This window comes from Populus trichocarpa, chromosome 1, assembly GCF_000002775.5.
Source record: "Populus trichocarpa isolate Nisqually-1 chromosome 1, P.trichocarpa_v4.1, whole genome shotgun sequence".
NCBI lineage: Eukaryota > Viridiplantae > Streptophyta > Magnoliopsida > Malpighiales > Salicaceae > Populus > Populus trichocarpa.
This window is the reverse complement of record NC_037285.2, coordinates 5,023,749-5,042,340: the sequence shown is the minus strand read 5'-3', so window position 1 is coordinate 5,042,340 and position 18,592 is coordinate 5,023,749. Positions and strand designations below refer to the sequence as shown.

Genomic DNA, 18,592 nt, shown 5'->3' with positions numbered 1-18,592 from the left:
AAAAATAAAAATATTATTTTAATAAATTTTTAAATAAAAAATATTTTCAAAAACAATCAATACTCTAACATCAACCAATTAAACTCATATAACACAATAAAAAAAAATATTATGTGTCTGTCTGACACTTTCGTCTATTCAAGCTCGTTAATGAAAGTTAGTTTCCAAGAGATCCGACAGTGAAAAAAGAAAAAGAAAAAGAAAATAACAAGGTGAAAATATTGTGGGTGGTGGTGCTCACAGGTTTGGTACAGTTTTGGAAACTCCTCTGTGATTTAGCGGGCCTTGAGATCCGTGCGGTGCTTAAATTCTCAGATAGATAGAGAGAGTTCTTACTAGTTTTTCTTTAATGTGCTGAGAAATTATCCAGTGATACAGTGACGTGAAGGTATGTGAAATTTGTGGTAGAGAAACAGGAATTTTAGATTTTATTTTCCAGGCTTCGAGTAATGAGTGGTTGGAAATATATTCGTACAGTAAGAGTCGAGGAGCTTCACTTATAGAGGGTTTAATTTTATGTTTTAAAAATATTTTTAAAAAAGTTAATATTTTTTTTAATATTTTTAATATGTTGATATGAAAAATAATTTTTAAAAAATAAAAAATATTATTTTAATATATTTTTAAATAAAATATACTTTAAAAAACAATAACAATTATATTCCATTATTCTTATTTGGCTTATAATCATGGTTGATGTTACGTGGCTGAATAAATTATAAACAGAGAGGCGTCCTTAAAAAATGAAGTTAAATGTCGAAAACGTGAATTCGTGAAAATTTAGGGTGTGTTTGGTAGTATGGTTACGGGTGTTTTTTAAATAATTTTTTGTACCAAAATGCATGTCAATGATATTTTTTCATTTTTTAAAAATTATTTTTGACTTCAGCACATCAAAACGATCCAAAATATACAAATCATATTAAATTTTAATTAAAAAAAATTTAATTTTTTTAGAAACGCAGCCGTAGCCGTGTTCTCAAACGTCCCTTAGTTGACACGTGTGCCAAATCATTTTATTTTTTAGAATCTCTTTATGAGTCACGAATATTAGCCAGGTGATCTGTCGGCCTAATTAATTGATGTTAAGAGATGATAATTCAACTCCATGGATATATCCGAATTAACTCGAATGAATAGGTTTTCTAGATAGTTATATTATATTATGTATAGTAAATAGAGCACAAATATTAACAAATTCTATCCTAAACCTAACCCAGATTTAACTATATATATGTATAAAATATATACATTTTTTTAATTTAATATAATATATACATGCCTCAAAATATATATTATCTTTTTATTTTATGTTGAGTAATAGATAATAATCAAATATTCAAAATCTGATACATAAAATATAAGTTTCTAAATTTTTTATCTAATAAATACTTTACAAATATAATAAAAACTTGATTTGTGGGTATTTATTGTCGTCCCATCTTATTACAAATCGATATGTATTTATGTTTCTTGATTTTGTAAAATTAAATTAGTCCCATCTTATTACAAATCAAATATGTATTTATATCTATCCACGTGAAACATAAAAGGTGGAATTTAGCCGAATCTTGACGGAAAAATTACATCGAGTCTCTCCTGTAGTTTATCATTTTTTTATTTTGTCTCTATAATTTCAAAATTTACACCTAATAAAAATCAATTTGAATTTTTTTTAGGGTTTTCAAAATCCCATAACAACACATAATATTCACTTTCAAGATCCATGAAACAACATATTCACCCCGGAGTCACTTTTCTCATTATATCATGGCAGAGTTGTTAAGAAATCCAGTTCATAATCATCTGGGTAATATTTTATGGGTTAAAAACCTAGAAAAGAAGATATTAGAACACTTGGGTCACATTTTTTTAAGCCTTGAACGCACCACCTGGTATTTGAAATGAAGATATTAAAACAAGGGACAAAGCTTTCATAAGAGATGAACTCTCACCCTCACTGTAGTGGAGTGCCATGCTAGAGCATCCCTTGCGAGGATTTAAGTCAGTATAGAGGCAAGCACTGACTTATCAACAATTGTTCGAGCATAACTGTACAAAAGTTTGACTCGCAACCTATAAAGAATAAGATAGTAAACAATACTTCTATTTGCCACGTAACACTTAATCTCCTCGTACGCTAGAAATTGAATTGCAACGTGACTTATCCCGATCAAAGAAGGCAAAATCCCACTGCTTCAAACAAAGAATGCAACGTTAAGAAACCAAATCACGAGGGGAAAAAACATTTTTCAATCGTCTTAAAATCACATAACAGCATCAATTCTTGAGAGAAGACGAAAATAAAATTAGGGAAAACTTTTCTTGTTTTTTTATTAGATTTTTAAGATGAACAAATAGATAAATATGTAAATTGATACGTGGATGACACAAATTTTTATTAGATTTGGCTAAGAGAGGGAGAATAACAATTTTGTTTTTTTCAACATGGCAAAGGATTTTTAGTTATTAATTGAAATAAAATGATAATTTTGTAAATAATTTCATTTTTTTTATTAAATTGTTTTCTTGTGATGATGTGAAGTGTCGTATAACTTATAAATGAGATCCAAGAATAATTTTTACAGTGGATTTTGTATTTACATGGGAGATAAATGTACAATTTTTAATACACCTCATATTTTATCTTATAAAAAAGATTTTTTTTTTTATATATAATTTCAAGACTTGATGGAGTGTTAGAATATCATTCGACCAATTGTTGCATTATTCAAAAGTTTCTCAAATCAATGACCTATACTCTCCTTTGTCATCATTCGGCCTGCATGGCAAGGGGGAGTTTTTTTTTTTTTTAATTTTACTATGATTCACCATAGTTGAGTACTTGAGAAGCTTATCAATCATTTAACAATAATATATATATATATATATATATATATATATATATATATAGGAGGAGAACGTGGATTCATTCGCTGGAAAAAAAATGTTTTGGATAGCACATGGAATTAGGACCACTGTGGAATATTTATCCAGAATACAAACTTCTTAATTAACTTCGATTGCTGATGCAAACCATGACATTTAAATGTTTTGGATGGTAATTGTATGATAAATATATTCTTAAAATCTAAAAGGTTGAATCTTAATTAATAATTATATTTTGTTCTATAATAAATAACCGCAATTATTTGTATATGGACTTCAACTAAAGGAAATTAAAATCCAAATATATTAGAAATGCAAAAAAGAAGAAGAAGAATGATGGAATCGAATCCACGCCAAGTCACTTACTGTCATAGATAATTACTACCATTACAACTAGAATGCGCCTAGGCACGTGCGAGACCAGAACTGATTTTACGGATTGACAACGTAAAGCAATGGAAATTTTCTATGGCTAGATAATGGTTAGGTATGGTGTAATCTGTCATGATAAGTCAGTGCCTGTTTTGGAGCCAGGTGCCCTGCCATGGTGTTGAGATGAGATAGGTGCACATGGCCACGCCCATGAGTCCTTGTGTCACCCATTTGGCGCACAAGCAGCCAATCACACTCTTTTTGACACGCGTGAAGCGCGGTTTGAGACTTGGACAGACTGCGTGATCTTAGTTTAGCTCGCCTGGCCATTGCATAAAATGACAGCCCAGCTCCTATATGCATGCAAGTACATATTGTTTTATTTCTGAAAGGGGAAGTAGGCGTGTTTGGATTTTGAACCTGACACTGTTTCTGATACCTCGACTCGTTCATCTGCTCCTCTCTTTCCCGTGTGGAAAAGGATCCTATCTCCCACCTACTGATAAAGTACAATTATTGAATCTGTAACTATTGATTATTTCAAATGTATTGTGTTGGTATTAAGGAGGAAAGAAAAAATATATTTTCGCATTGAAGATTGACCATCCACAATGACATTGCAACCATCGACAATTAAAAAAATAATCTTCGCATGATTATATAACATGTATATTAATGTTGTCAAAGAACCATCTCAACCCAATAGCTTAAGCTATTAGGTAAGTTCCCAGGATATGATTTATATTATACTCTAATACATCCCCTCAAGTGAAAGCCCTCTGGGCTTGAAACTTGCACAGGCCCACATTACCTTGTGCTTAATTTTTATCAACTTAATGGGGATGGTGAGATTCGAACTCGTGACCGCTTGGTCATTAAGGTTCTGATATCATTTCAAAGAACCATCTCAACCCAATAGCTTAAGCTATTAGGTAAGGTTCCAGGATATGATTTATATTATTCTCTAACAAATATGTATATAAAAACTCATGAATGAAACTTTGAGAGGTGTACTTCAACTGGTCGGGCCCTGAGTTTACTTCTTAGATATTACTATTTCGAGTGCCACAAATCTTAGAATCATTGTAAGTTTACATGGTGGTTAACTTTAATATCTCAAAAAATTAGTCGAGATGCATATAAAATAACCTGGACACTCATGATTATATATAAAAAAAATAACTGAAATGGCATTATACATCAAAAAAATAAAAAACAAGCTCTAAGCTAACCAACTCTGCCAGCAAACACACACCGGGAGAAAGAGAGCTCACACGCTCTCCTTCAACTTCACATTATCTAATGCATCTTCCTTACAAACACACATTACTTCCTAAGTTTCTCGATGTCATGAGCTCATCGAAAAACTTATTTTGCAGGTGCTCGCGAGACCCAAATTTAGCAATCTTCTTCGACGACTGAATTTATAAAGCCCATCAATCAACCATGAAAAAAACCCAAGATTCTTAAAAAATTTCCAACTTCGTCAATTATAAATAATAAATTGAAAATGCAAATTAACAACAATAACATACCAGTGTACTTTACTCACACCCAAAATTAGGTTATTTTGCGTGCTTTTCAATATGCATGCTGCTCAGCTAGTAATCTTATGACTCAATTGATACATGTGTTTGGTGCTGGTATTAGCCAGCTCAACACATCTAAAAATTTTAAAAATTTATATTTTTATATTTTTCTTGATCCAATATTTATTGGTAAAGATATATAAATTATATTGATAAAATCTTGGTTTTTCATACATAATAATAAAAATGATAGAAATGATTATTATAACTTATTTTGGAATCACCTAATATTTGTTTTTAGTAAACATATCAGATATTTCGTTTTCAATGCGCCGAGAGCTTACTTCGAAAAAAATCTATTTATTCTATTAAATCAAATTTGTAGTGTTAGACTACTTATGAAGCAAAGCCGTTTGTTACTCGACGAGTAGAAACTTTGAAATTCATTGGGCATGTGTAGATTGAATAAATGGCCAATGCTAGTAATTATCTCGTACTGTTTGACCACATGATGTTTAAACTTTCATTGTTTCAGAAGCTTTATCCAAATGGAAGACATCTCCTTCCTCGTATAAAATAGACAGCCTGTTTTTTTTGTGGAAAAAAAGAAACAAATTGATTCATAAGGTTGGGCACCTTTGTGAATTTACGAAACTGGTGGTAGAGGTAGGACAACAAGTAGCTTTGTCTAAAGTACAAGGAACATTACTGTCAGCCAGAGCAAGGGGATTAAAGAAATTAATTAAAATTAAAATTAAAATAGAAAGAACTGGATCCATGGAACTGCGCTACTTTGCAGGGTTAGATTAAAAAAATTTTGATGTTCGGACAACATAAATACATTTTATAAAAAAAATTAATAACTCGAGTGAGAGATTTGATTGGGTTAATTAAGTTAATTTTATTTTAATTAGATAATAAAAAATAAATATACCAAATAAAAAAAACAATAATCACGGAAAAAAATCTGTTTTCAAAGGAAAAAAGTGATGCAACTTAATTCCTTACCAATTAAATATGAAAGATGAAATTAGATCAAAAAAAAAAATGGTCTGATTCAACCTAATATATAAATCTAAACTTGGATAATAAGGATGAGATAACCCAATAAAAGACTAAATAGAAAAAAAATGGAGATTAATTTAAAAAATAACCAATTTTTGAAGGATGAAACCAGAAAAAGATTAAAATTTCTTTTAAAATAGTCGAGTCAACCCGAGTTAAACTGCTAAACTTACGTCCAGGTCATGAAATCGAGATAAATCGATAGAAAAGAAAATGAAAAAAATCACAAAGTTTATTTAAAAAAAACAATGTCCAATGATGAAATCGAAAAAGAAAATAAGTCCAAATAAAAAATGATGTCAACCTGCGTTAACTTTTTAAACCTGTGAACATGGTCATATATCAGAAGCACCTCATCTAAAAAAACCATGAAACTCAGTCCCCAACTAATCAAATGTTGAAAAATAAAATTAAAAAAAATCAATTGTACAAAAGGATCCAAAACAAAAAATAGCAATTAAGAAAATAAGGACCAAAATTGTAATAAAATAAATAAATTAGAGGATAACTAATATTTTTTTATTAAATTGTGAAATTAAAAAGAAAAATTAATTTAATAAAAGAACCCAGAAAACAATCAAAAGAACAAAAATCAAAATGAAAAAAACAAAATATAATGAATTAAGATTGAATGATGAAATTGAAAACAAATGAAAATTTCACAAAAAGGTTAAGAACAAAAAAATTGAAATAAAAGAATAAAGATCAAAATTGAAATGCAATAAATAAGAGGGTAACTCTAAAATTTTGAATGGCTGGAGTGAATTTCGAGGTGAAGAGAAAGAAAAGACAAAAAAAAAAACATTTCTAACAGTAAATCATCCCACCACTAATGCCATGTGTCGCCCTAACAAGAAAGAGATGTCGCGACAATTCAAACAACACGTCAAAAGAAAATTTTTGGCTGCCAAATGACACCATGACATCCCCACTCTATGGTACGAGCTTTGCTAGTACCAACCAATTTTAGATTTTTAATTATATTTATTAAAATACTGAAATATTTTTTAGCTAGCTTGATTGTAACTAAAAAATCAGAATGAAAATAAAAAAAAACCCTAAATATCAATTAAACAAATATATTTTTAATAATAATTTAGTCATTTTACTATCCTTTTAAAATATAAAAATACCAACTCATCCATGATCATAAAGACTAATGAATCTTACAGAAACACTAAATACTGTATTACCTTTAATAACCGGTTTACATTAAAAAAAAAAAATATTCATTATACTATTTTAATAAATAGTAAATTCTCAATCAGTAAACAATATTTTTTCAAATCGAACCAGCTTTTTTGTTAATGATTGGAGAGGGAAGCATGTGCGTGGCGATACATTGTTTAGCACTCGTCTTGAATAGCCACCCTATGAGATTCTCTCCTATATTTACTTTCACGTGTGATATTTTATTTATCTAAGCTCTGTTAACTCCTGTCCCAATACAGTTTTTTCTTGCTTTTTTAATCCAGGGCTATTATCATTGGTTCTTTCAAATTACCATGTACCATTAGCCGTTGATTTTGGGAACTTCCCTGCTTCTGATTGGCTTCTCTCTTGAATCATGCAGCTTTTTTAATGTTTCTGCTAGTCAATGATGCTCTGCAATATAAATATATATTTGCCTTACTATATAATATTTGACTGACTGGGATTATTTTTATGGTCGAGTTATATATAAATACAATTCTCTCTCTCTTTTTTTGTTTTGATGGGTAAAATATGAGATTTGAACACAGGATGCCCTTGTATATTTTTTTCCCCGTCGATGGATGCCGCTGAATCAAACACCTTGTAGATAATACTCTTCCCTCTGAAAATTATATGTATTTACGTTTTTTAATTATGAAAAAAATGAATTGCCTTTTCTTCTCGTTTCCAGCTGATGGGTGGGTTAGGGCTTTAGCTCTTCAACCCTTCTTGGCCACGGGGATGGACAAGTTTTCTTTTTCTGTGACAAACAAGGGCCCAGTATCTAGAGAAAAACAAAATAGGAGAGCCTCAATTACTAATGTACTTTACTATTTTTTTATTATTACTAATAAACTAAAACCGCTTGGTGTTTAATTATTGTTTATTATTGTAGTTGTTTAATGTTAAAGGGTCGTCAAAGGTTGAGGACTCGACCCTACATTTTGGTTCGTATATATTTAATTTGTTACATTTTAGTTTTATATTTTATTTTCATTATACTTTAGCTTTGACGGTTAATTGAGGAGAGAGGAGAGAGGAGAGAGGAGAGGAAAATAAAAAAACTCCGACGAGCATTGTAAAAAAACCTATTTTTGTGTCAATATATTGGACTTGACATGAGAAATTTAATAATGGTTGTTCTTGGTATTCAAATAGCCGGATAAAGGAGATCAAAAACCAAAAATATAATTGAGTTTTTAAATATAATTTGATTTTTTAAAGTTAAAATGCCTTTCTTAGGATGAAAATGAATTCTTGAAGGTTGCTGGGACAATCTTGAGGTGTTTATTTTGTTTTTTAGCGTGTGTGTGTGTGTATAAAATATTTTTGTTTTTTTCAAATATTTTTCTTATTTATTCAAAGTACCTCCTAATTCTATACAATCTTAAGATGTTATTTTTCATGTACTTTTAGTGATTTAATCCTTAAATTATCTACATTTTTTTTGAATTATTTGTAAATATAGCACTAATTATTTTTATAAATAATTTTCTACAAAAAAATATTATGGTTCCAAAATCATCGTAATTAAAAATAAACAAAATATTCTTCTAGAAGCAAGAAAATTATATTTCATCTTAAGATTCAAATAAAAAAAATCACAATGCTAAAGTGGATATCATGATTTAAATAAACACAATTAATGCTTGCAGTTGTTTGTTTGATTTTATCAGTTTAGATTTATTTATTCAATAAAAAAATTATTTTATCCTATATAAGAAATATAAATACTATCCATTGTGACCTTTACAAAGAGTAAAGAATACCATAACTATTTTTGTTTTCAATTAAAATTTTATTTAATAGCAATTGTGGTTTAAAATATTTTTACTTGAAAATATATTAAAATAATAATATTTATTTTAAAAATTTATTCTTAATATTAACAAATTAAAATATATAAAAATTAATTTTAAATAACTTTTTTAAAAAAATATAATTTGAACCGCGTGATCTTCATTAGTAAACTTTCCTGCGGGTACTTTTGCCTTGTAGTATATCCTCAAATCCAAATCCAACGTTGGTTTTTAAAAAAACCCTACGTTAGTCCCGAGGATTACCCCACATTCTCCTTCCCTGTCTCCCATTCTCTCTGGAATTGCTCCTGGTACGTTCCTTTTTACTTGCATTGGCCTGTCTCTGTGCATTTTTTTTTCTTTTGGATTTTGTTTGTGAATGTGTACTGTACTGAATAGGAGGATCTGTTTATAAGGAAAATTCCAACTTTCATTAGGAAATTAATTGGCATTAGGATCTTTTTTTTTATTTTTCTTGGAACAGTTTTGAAGTCATTTTCTTTGATTTTGTTTATATAAGAGATTGAATGCTTAGAATTTCTTATGACCAAACATGTGAATCACAAATTGTATCAAGCAGGGCTTCTGGTTATTAATTCTTGATTTGGAAAATGCGAAGATTGTTTTTCTAAATGTAGAATTCTGATATTGGGATTAATTGATGGAGAGTCCATGCAAAGAAAGCAATATTCCAGTTATGAATCTCTCAAGGAAGAACCTTTAAGTGAAGCATTTGAGGTTTCTGTGACAAAGACCATTGTGCAACGAGTTCAAAACATCGAGTCGAAAGGGCCTCTAGAGAGAAGATGCAGCCCTGGACTTATAAATACACCTCAAGAGAAAAGGCCATGTTATGATGATGGTCAGAGCATGGAGTTAGATGCTCCTAAACTCGACATTTGCAAAAAAGAAGTTGAAGAAGAGTCAACAGGGCCGAGGGAGAGAAGGCCATATTATGATGGAGATCAGAGGTGGGAGTTAAATGCTCCTAAACATGATGAGTGCAAGAAAGAAACCAGAGATTATAATAGGAAGAGACAGTTAGAATCGACCAGAGATAATGCTGTCAAGAGAAGAACCTGCATGAATCATTCATTGCAAGAATGACTAGCTGATATAGATAGAAAAGGCGGAGAAGATTGGTGCGATAGAAGTTGTCTGGCCCTTGGTTCCTTGCCTTTTAAAGTTGATGAAGCAGAAATTGAGCTAGAAGACACTGCTTTCCTGAAATGGACAGACTATCAAAATTTTGTAGCAGAAGGCCTGCACAGCAGTGAAGGAGACAGTGAGGAATTTTAATTCTCATCACCTTAACTTTTCTCAGGTGATTGCATTTATAAGGATCTTTTATTGAAATGAATAGGTGAATGCTTATGTATATTTTTTTGTTCGAAGTATTGGTTTTAGCAATCCTTAAAATTACAGAAAATATTCTTCATTGTTTCCTCCTCTTGGCTAAATAGTAACACAACACTGTTTTGTTGTGGTTGTGCTACATTAAGGTGTTTCCGGTTTAGACATCATCACGCACCTATTTGATTCTTTGTTTCCTTTCCTATTTTTCAAATCAAAATGTCAGTGTTGAAATTTGTTTTTTATCTTGTGAATCAATGTAGGCAGTGAGACAACTGCCAGGTGTTTGAATTAACAAAGAAGCAGGAATCATTATGATTAAGAATTATTACTATCATCTGTATGACTAAAGCTGCACAAGTATTGCTATACTTTGAGGTGAAAATTTAAATAACAGTCCATTTTTGCTTCTCGTGAAATATTGTATCTCATATTTCAAAATTTATGCCTTTCCTTTTGAAAACTTATTTGGCGAAGAGAAACCATTAATACAGAACAAAATGGCTATCATGTGCCAACTCCTTTCCAGGCCACTTTCACCATTTTAAACTCTCTGTCTCTGCCTCACTCTCTCTCTCTGGAGGCGGATCTTGGTCTTTGTGATTGTTATGCTAGTGCCATAAAAACTTTGCAGAAGGGGAGTTCATCCGCTGATGCTAAGTGTTCTTCAAATCAACCGATTCTGAAGAAAATATCGAAGTCTTATTTATATCTATGATTGGAAAATCCCTTTACATGCGTTGTCCTAGACATGAAAGAGTTGAGAGGTGTCCATGCATCAATGAGGAGCACTGGATTCAGGCATAAAATTAATTTACTGTCTGCTCCTTAAATTCATGGCATACACTTGAATTGCTATGTGAAGTAATTTAGAACACTTAAAAAACGTAATGCTTTGTGAAAATTGTGAAAAAATTGGTCATGTTTCAATTTCTGCGTACTTGAGATGATGCCTGTGTTTGTTGAAGGTGTTTATCTATGAGAAAACTTTTATGATTCTGTTTGTGCTCCCACTGCTTATCTATCAACCAGTAAGAGTTATTGAATCAACCAAATATAGAATTAACGTGATAAGCAATCTTGACTATGTAATGTGCTGCTCTTTGGTATTGCTCAAGAACATCGTGATTAAAGTACTCTTTACCCTAATATAAGCTGAACTAAAGGTGATAGCATTAGAATAAACATAATCTGAACTAAAGGTGATAAAATTACTCTAAGGAAAAGGAAATAACACCCAATAGAGTGACGAAGTGAAATTTTCAACAGCTGAAACATCGTTTCAAATGAATTGAGCGTTATCATCAATGAAATAGGGTTTCTCTCAACTGGGTGAAAAAAATTCTTTAAGCTCACTGTTAGTGTGACCAACCTACAAATATGGGTTTTGTTGCCTCTATGGCCAAATTTCTGCACAAAATCTCAGTCGAATCCAAGCACAAGTGATTACCAGCATACTTGGAAAACAAGCAGCATCAAACCAGAAAAAGAAAGGGGCTTTTTTATTCTGATATCTTTATAAGCTTCTTTTTGTTTTCATGCTAACCTGGCATTCTAATAAATAGTTATCTCTTGTGCTTGATGTTATAACTTGGGCTTCCTTTCCTTTTAATGTGAAATATTAAATTCTAGGCATCAACAGCAAATTTATAATGAAAAATGGTTTTGCTATGTTGCAAACAGGAACTTACATATGACTATGGTTACACACTTGATAGTGTTGTTGGTCCTGATGGGAAACTAAAACAGTCACCATGCTACTGTGGCACCGATGAGTGTCGGCGGCGCTTGTATTAGGTAAAACGGAGGTTATAAAATTAGATTACAGCTTATGTACACGTTTCTATTGAAAAACAAATACATAAAGCCATTGCTAGATTTTAATTTGTACAGGATGCTTATTATATACAAGAACTTCTTTGGGCTTGATGTGTTTGAATAGCTGAGACATGTCAAATTAATGAAATTATCTGGTGGATATCTCGTTTCTTGTCACCCTTTGGCGATTATCAAGGAATGGTAACTCATCGGAGGGGACGATTTTGTAAATTGTACTACATTTTATGCCCCCCCACTTCTTCTCCACAGGGCTATATGATAGTGCTAGTAATTTGCTTTTAAACCCAATCTCAGAAACTCACAGGATATATTTGGTAGAATTTAATGAAGAACAGAGCAACTAATATCATTTCCTTCCTGTTTGATAAAACTATATATTTTCTGTGCTTTCACCACACTCATAATTAGTTCCTTGAAGTCTGTAAAATCTAGTTTATTGAATCCTATGTTTGAAATGCTAGGTGATCCTGCTTTCAGCCCTTGTAGTGCCAATAGCCAAGCCTGGTACGAACCAGTTTTTTTCAGTGGGTAAGAACAAATCAATCACTTGAACTAGTTTTGCAAGGTCTATTGGTTTTTGTCTGCCACTCGGGACCTATCCAGGCTCGTAAATCAAGTGCGTGATTAAAGAAAAGGGGAGCACGATTGTGCACAAGGAAAAGGAAATCTTAAGCAATTGGGTAGCATATCCTTTGATAAAGATGGCTTATTTCTTTTCTTGCTTTTTCCTCCATTACAGAACTGTTTGTACAAATGATTGGTCACCATTAATCAAACCAAAACATGACTTCATTTGCACGATTCTCATATTCGTAGGGCGAGTTGTAGCCAGCAACACTGCAAGGCACACGACCCCTGCTTTGTGTCCTTGCTATGGATGATTCCCAGGGGGTGCCCTCGAGGCTTTTCTTCAACGCCAAAACTTGTCCAGGGATGTTGGTGTCGTTCATAAAACCTCCAAACCTCTTCACAGCTGCATGGCGGTGTTTAGGCAGCTTCACTGGATGTACTTGACGGGAGAGAGGAGGGTTATTTTGGTACTTTTGTGGCAAATAGAGGTGCACAGTAAAGGTTGTGTTGCGGGAACTCGCGGTTGATGAAAACATATCTACCAAAACTGGAGCTGTCATGTTGATGTTTGCTGCCTGATCATTGTTTCCTTGAATATACGTAGCGAGGCTTCACAGGCGCCATAATAAGCATGAAATCATTAAATAAATTCTTAAAGGGGCAAATAAGCATGGACGAGATTGTAATTTTAAAGTGTAGGAGAATTGGTCAGTGATATTCCATAATCCATCCACCTGGTGGTTGTGTGTGGCAAATGATTAGCTTATTATTAAAATTAAAATATTAAATCTCAAGAGCTTCTCTTATACTTAAATTAAAGTCTGGACCTATGCTAGGAGAACACCTATAAAATAAATTATAGATAAATAGCAAACGTTAAAATTAAGACAGTGATAGGGAATAAGTGGTTGCCTTTTAAAATAAAAATATATTAAGATGATTTTTTTATTTTTCAAAATTTATTTTTAATATTAAAGTAAAAAAAATTATTTTAAAGTAAAAAAAAAATATTTCAAAAACGATTTTTAAACACAAAAATAAATACACTCTAAACCCCTTTTACAGTATTTATTAAACAAAGAAAAGCGATTTGTGATTTCTTGCAGTGAAGGATACATCTGCCCTAAATGAAAGGAAAGTTGAGAGAAAGATGTGCTTACATGTTGAAACCATGACCAACTGCATCCTTGTACGAGTTAGAGTTGACTGGTGAAGTAGAAATCCAAGTCGCTGTTCTGTAACTTCTAATTTCATAATCTTTTTGACTGTGAATCACCTGATATGGAGCACACTCCAGGCGTAGACAGTTTGCTGGCTCTGCATAGGCACTGCGACCTTGACATTGCTCAAACATGATAGCAATGCACAAAGCCAGGGTCAAGAAGACCAAACCAATCCCTTCGCCGGCCGAACCCATGTGGCCCTTTCCTCGAACCATGGCTCTCTATTTGGACCTGAAAATTGTTCTTTCTGGTTCGTTATCAGCAAATTGTTTACACCCCCATGTAAATAAAAGCACTGGGGAGAGCATAAAAAATGTAAAATGTGGTTTACAGCCATTGCTTTTCGTCTTTATGTTAGTGGCTATGTGAATTGCAACGTTGCATGTTTATCTTATTATCCTCTTCTCTTGGGGAGATTCCAATTTCCCATCTGTGGTCTGTCAGTCTTTTTGTCAACGTCTACATATAAATTGCCAAAGTCCATTTTACCAAAACGAAGAGTCAGACTGATCCGATGATGTTAACCGTTGGATCGTTACCTCCCACCAGATTGCCATTAATGCAAGACATGATCAAATATATTTTTGATGGTGAGTAGTCGGTCCACTTCCACTTGCAATATTCTTTTACTTGGACCCGTCAAACAATGAGAAGAAAAAAAGGTTTGCATCAAGAAGGATTGATTTGCATGTCATGGACTAAGCATACCTAGCAAGCATATGCTGGTCCATTCACAAATTAGAAAAACCACATTGCATGTGCTGAGATTTTTGTGAGTTGCCTTAATGGAAGACCTTGGGTTACAAATAAGGCAATAATGCATTGACACATGCCCACATTTTATCTGTTGATATATAAGCTTAAAATGGTCTGCAAACCATTTTATTGTTGTTGTTTTAGAGTGAGTTTCAACTTGTTTTTCGTTAAAATTTTAATATTTTAGTGTTTTTTTTATTGTTTTGATATATTAATGTTAAAAATAAATTTTAAAAAATAAAAAAAAATATTATTTTAATATTTTTTCAAGCAAAAATTATTTTAAAAAGCAACCGTCATCATACTTTCAAACCCCTGTTAATTTGACATGTTACCAACAACGGATGTTACAATGGATGGTGTGATTATGACAATTTTCTATGAATAAATATTTGTTCATGCTTTTCTTGGGCTAAAAAAACACTCACCACTGCCATTCTCAAAGCTGTTATAGCATGCACTGCAAATTTGAGACCACACCCGAGAGGCATGCCCAGTCAGTGGCGCTCGGAGATAATTAGTCGATTCATCGCAATAATTTAATTCAAGAGATGCTGATTGTGTTCTCTTCGGGCCAGAGCTGTGTGTTTTTCTGATTCAGCTGTTATTCTTCCATAGACAGTGGCACTCGGAGATCCAACCACTACAATCTCCCCACAGATGTGGCTTGAAAAAGTACCATCAGACATCTTCACTCTTGACCCAATGAGAAAACAATCAATCCAATCCAAAACAGGCCACGCACAAAAAGATCCTCTTTTTTCTTTTGAGTTGCGATTAAGTTTACAAATCAATGATATTAAGTGTGGGAAACATCACTTACTCCTTGATTGCTTCTAGTAGCAGACGCCATGATTAGAAGATAATCTTCGTGATTAAAGAGCCATCTTGGACCCACACCTGTTATTAGTCCCAGAAGCCATTAAAAAACGAGAGCTGTTCATGACACTGTTGTTCATGGTGGTCCTATGGTCTAATCAAAGATTAAGCAAAATTTGTTTGGCTTTAGTTGATTACTTAGACAATGCATGTGACCATAGCTAGAATGCGAACATCGTATTATTGCGATGGCAGCAACAAAGCTAATGGGGTGTCTATTTTTTCAAGCATATCTAACCCTTTTTTTTTTTGAGAGACCAAAAAAAAAAAAATTGCACCATCCATGAAACAGAGGGAGTAAGTCATCACTACATATGATGATGTGATGAAGGTTGTTTATAAAATATTTTTTATTTTAAAATATTTTAAAATAATATTTTTTTATTTTATTTTTTATATAAATATATTAAAATAATTTAAAAACACTAAAAAATAAAAAACACATAAAATGAACATACAAAATCATGACATGATCATAATAAAACCCAGTTTAGCCGATTGTTTTTTTCATTGTCCTTTCTTTTCTTTTCCTTTGCATACAGGGACGGAGCTGGAATTATATAATAGAAATGGTCAAAACTCAAGATATAATTTATTATTAGAAAACTTATCTATTTAAAATAAAAATATATTATATTATCTCATATTTAAACACTAAAAATACAAAAATTTAAAATATTTTATAGGGACCCGGGCCCCTGCTCGCCTCCCCTGATTCTGCCGCTGCTTGGATGGGCTTTCATTGGAATAGATAACCATGTATTAATGTTTTGAGTATGTGTATTTTTTTATTTTGTCATGTAAAGTTTTCTTAAGATAAGATAAGATGATGATTCTTGAGATTAAAGATATTTTTATCGAATCAAATATTTTGAAATAAAGGTCATGTTTATATATATAATTATAAATTAATAAATTTTTTAAAATGCTGATGTGAGATTTAAACTAAAAAATTAAAAAAGAGTGCAAACCTTTTTCTAACCACTGAGCACATAAAAGAGATGTCAATTGCATGCCCGAGGGGGCAGGAAGGGTGCGTGCTTAGCCATTTCATTCAACCGGAGGTCCAGAAAGAGGGGGAGGGGGTAACATGGCTAGAGCGACCACCTAGTAAAGGCGGCTACATATAGGCTAGCCCACGCAGATGGAGGGCCACAGTCATCAACCTGGTCCCAACGATAGCGCATGAAGATGGTGACCCTTTACTAACCCCTCATGAGGTCTGTGCTTCCTTCCAGCCCCTTTATGGAAGCTTTTTTCCACAATCAAATATATTTATATTGCTTGACACGAAACTAAATGGGCTAATTCATTTAATTAGATGGGAAGGGATAAAGTGATAAACAGATGAGAAGAAATGGAAGGCAAAAAGGACGTGTAGGAGAAGAGAGAAGGCACCCGTCATGGGGCTCTCAACTTTCAAATCCAACCAACCATAAATGTGGCTTTAAATTATGGGGCATTCTCATGTGTTAGCTAGCCATCAAGTGAAGATTACAAGAAATGATTAAGAGTTTGTTTTTGTTTGTTAAAAATTTATATTTTTATTTAAAATTATTTTTTAAATTGTTTTAATGTCTTTATATCAAAAATAAATTTTTATATAAAAAATATTATTTTAATATATTTTTTAATAAAAAATATTTAATATAAATGCTCGTAGAAAAGAGAAAGATGTACCAATTTGTTTTTATTGGGAGGGTAGGATGCCCTTATCAGCATTTTAGTCCACGCCATTACTGAAAAGGAAACCTAAGAATGCCGAATCTCTGGCTCTTGGAGAGAAAAATTCAGGGATAAATTATTATAAAAAGAATTATCTAACGTGCAAGATTAATCTTGAGTACCCACTATTGTTTTTCTTCTGGTTTCAGTTGGAGCCATGTGATTGTTAATATGTTGGCCACTGGAAGTTTACATGGTCGTTAACTTCAGGGTCTGTGAGATTAGTCGAGGTGTGTCCAAACTGATCCAAACACCCACGTTAATATAAAAAAAAAAATTGTGGAGCATGTTGATTTTTTCGTTCAAGATCCACATTAGATTCATGAATGATTTTATCATGGTTTGAAAGTGAAATTTGTGGTTTTTTTTAAGATTTTGTAAGTCTTAGAGGATGGTCTTCCTTCAATAAAAAAAAAAATATTCACTTCGAGGATTAAGAATATTTACTACTTAATTATATAAAAAAGAATACCAATTAAATGAATTTGTGAAGCCATGTACAAGAGGAGGATTAGTAGGATATCTAGGAATGTAATAATAGTTGTTTATATATATATATATATTAAAATAATATTTTTATTTATTTTTAAAATTAACATATTAAAATAATTTTAAAAAATAATATTATTTTAAATAAAAAATAAATTTTGACGACCTCTATTTGACCCGAATTCCAAACATAGTTTTGATGGAAAGAGATGCGTAGCTCGTGAAAGGTGGCCCAATAAAACGTGTTAAAATTAACCGTGTTTTACTCAAAGATAATGACCTCATTACGGGGCCTAGAAAAGTACTTAACAGGAAGATAGATAAGGGTAGCCCTTGTCCAAATCAACAAAGTAATCATCTATAGCCTACCACTCTGAAATTCGTAGCAAAAACTTTACACACAAACTAAATTTATTATTCATTTCTAGGTGCAATGATTTTTGTGCTCTTCCAATAAATATTCTTTTTTTAAAAGGAATATGATCATGATCAATTAATTATTAATACGGAAATATATGTGATTTTTAATTTTTAAAATAATAAGATAATTTTATTACCTTGGATAATCAAAATTTTAAAACTATTACTTGAAGGTATTTAATTTTTTTTATTTTCTAAAATACAGCAAAAAATATAATTTTGCTCTTGAAATTAAAAAAAAAAAAAAGCATCATGCAGGGGTTTTTTTTTCTTCTCATATATTTTCTTTTGTTATTTATGTAACAATCAAAGGATCTCTATGTCTTTTTACATTAATTACTTAATATAAAAATTCAAAAAGTTGTTGAAAGCATGTGGTGTCTGTAAGTGATTAGAGATAGGTTTCTGCCTTGTCATTTGAATCTCCGCCTCATCTTCTTCCTTCTAATGTAGCGCAAGTCAGAGGTCGTGGGGCGGTTTGTCGCTAATA

General features: G+C 31.9%; 1 protein-coding gene across 1 annotated transcript; it reads right to left on the bottom strand.

The window, feature by feature from the left end:
* Window positions 1–12,708: 12,708 nt before the first annotated feature.
* LOC7491432 (uncharacterized) lies at window positions 12,709–14,177 on the bottom strand. Its single transcript, XM_002297837.4, has 2 exons — window positions 13,771–14,177; window positions 12,709–13,219 (listed from the first exon to the last, which is right to left on the bottom strand). The coding sequence occupies exons 1-2, from the start codon at window positions 14,046–14,048 to the stop codon at window positions 12,808–12,810; spliced, it is 690 nt and encodes a 229-aa protein (XP_002297873.1). The 5' UTR covers window positions 14,049–14,177; the 3' UTR covers window positions 12,709–12,807.
* Window positions 14,178–18,592: the final 4,415 nt, after the last annotated feature.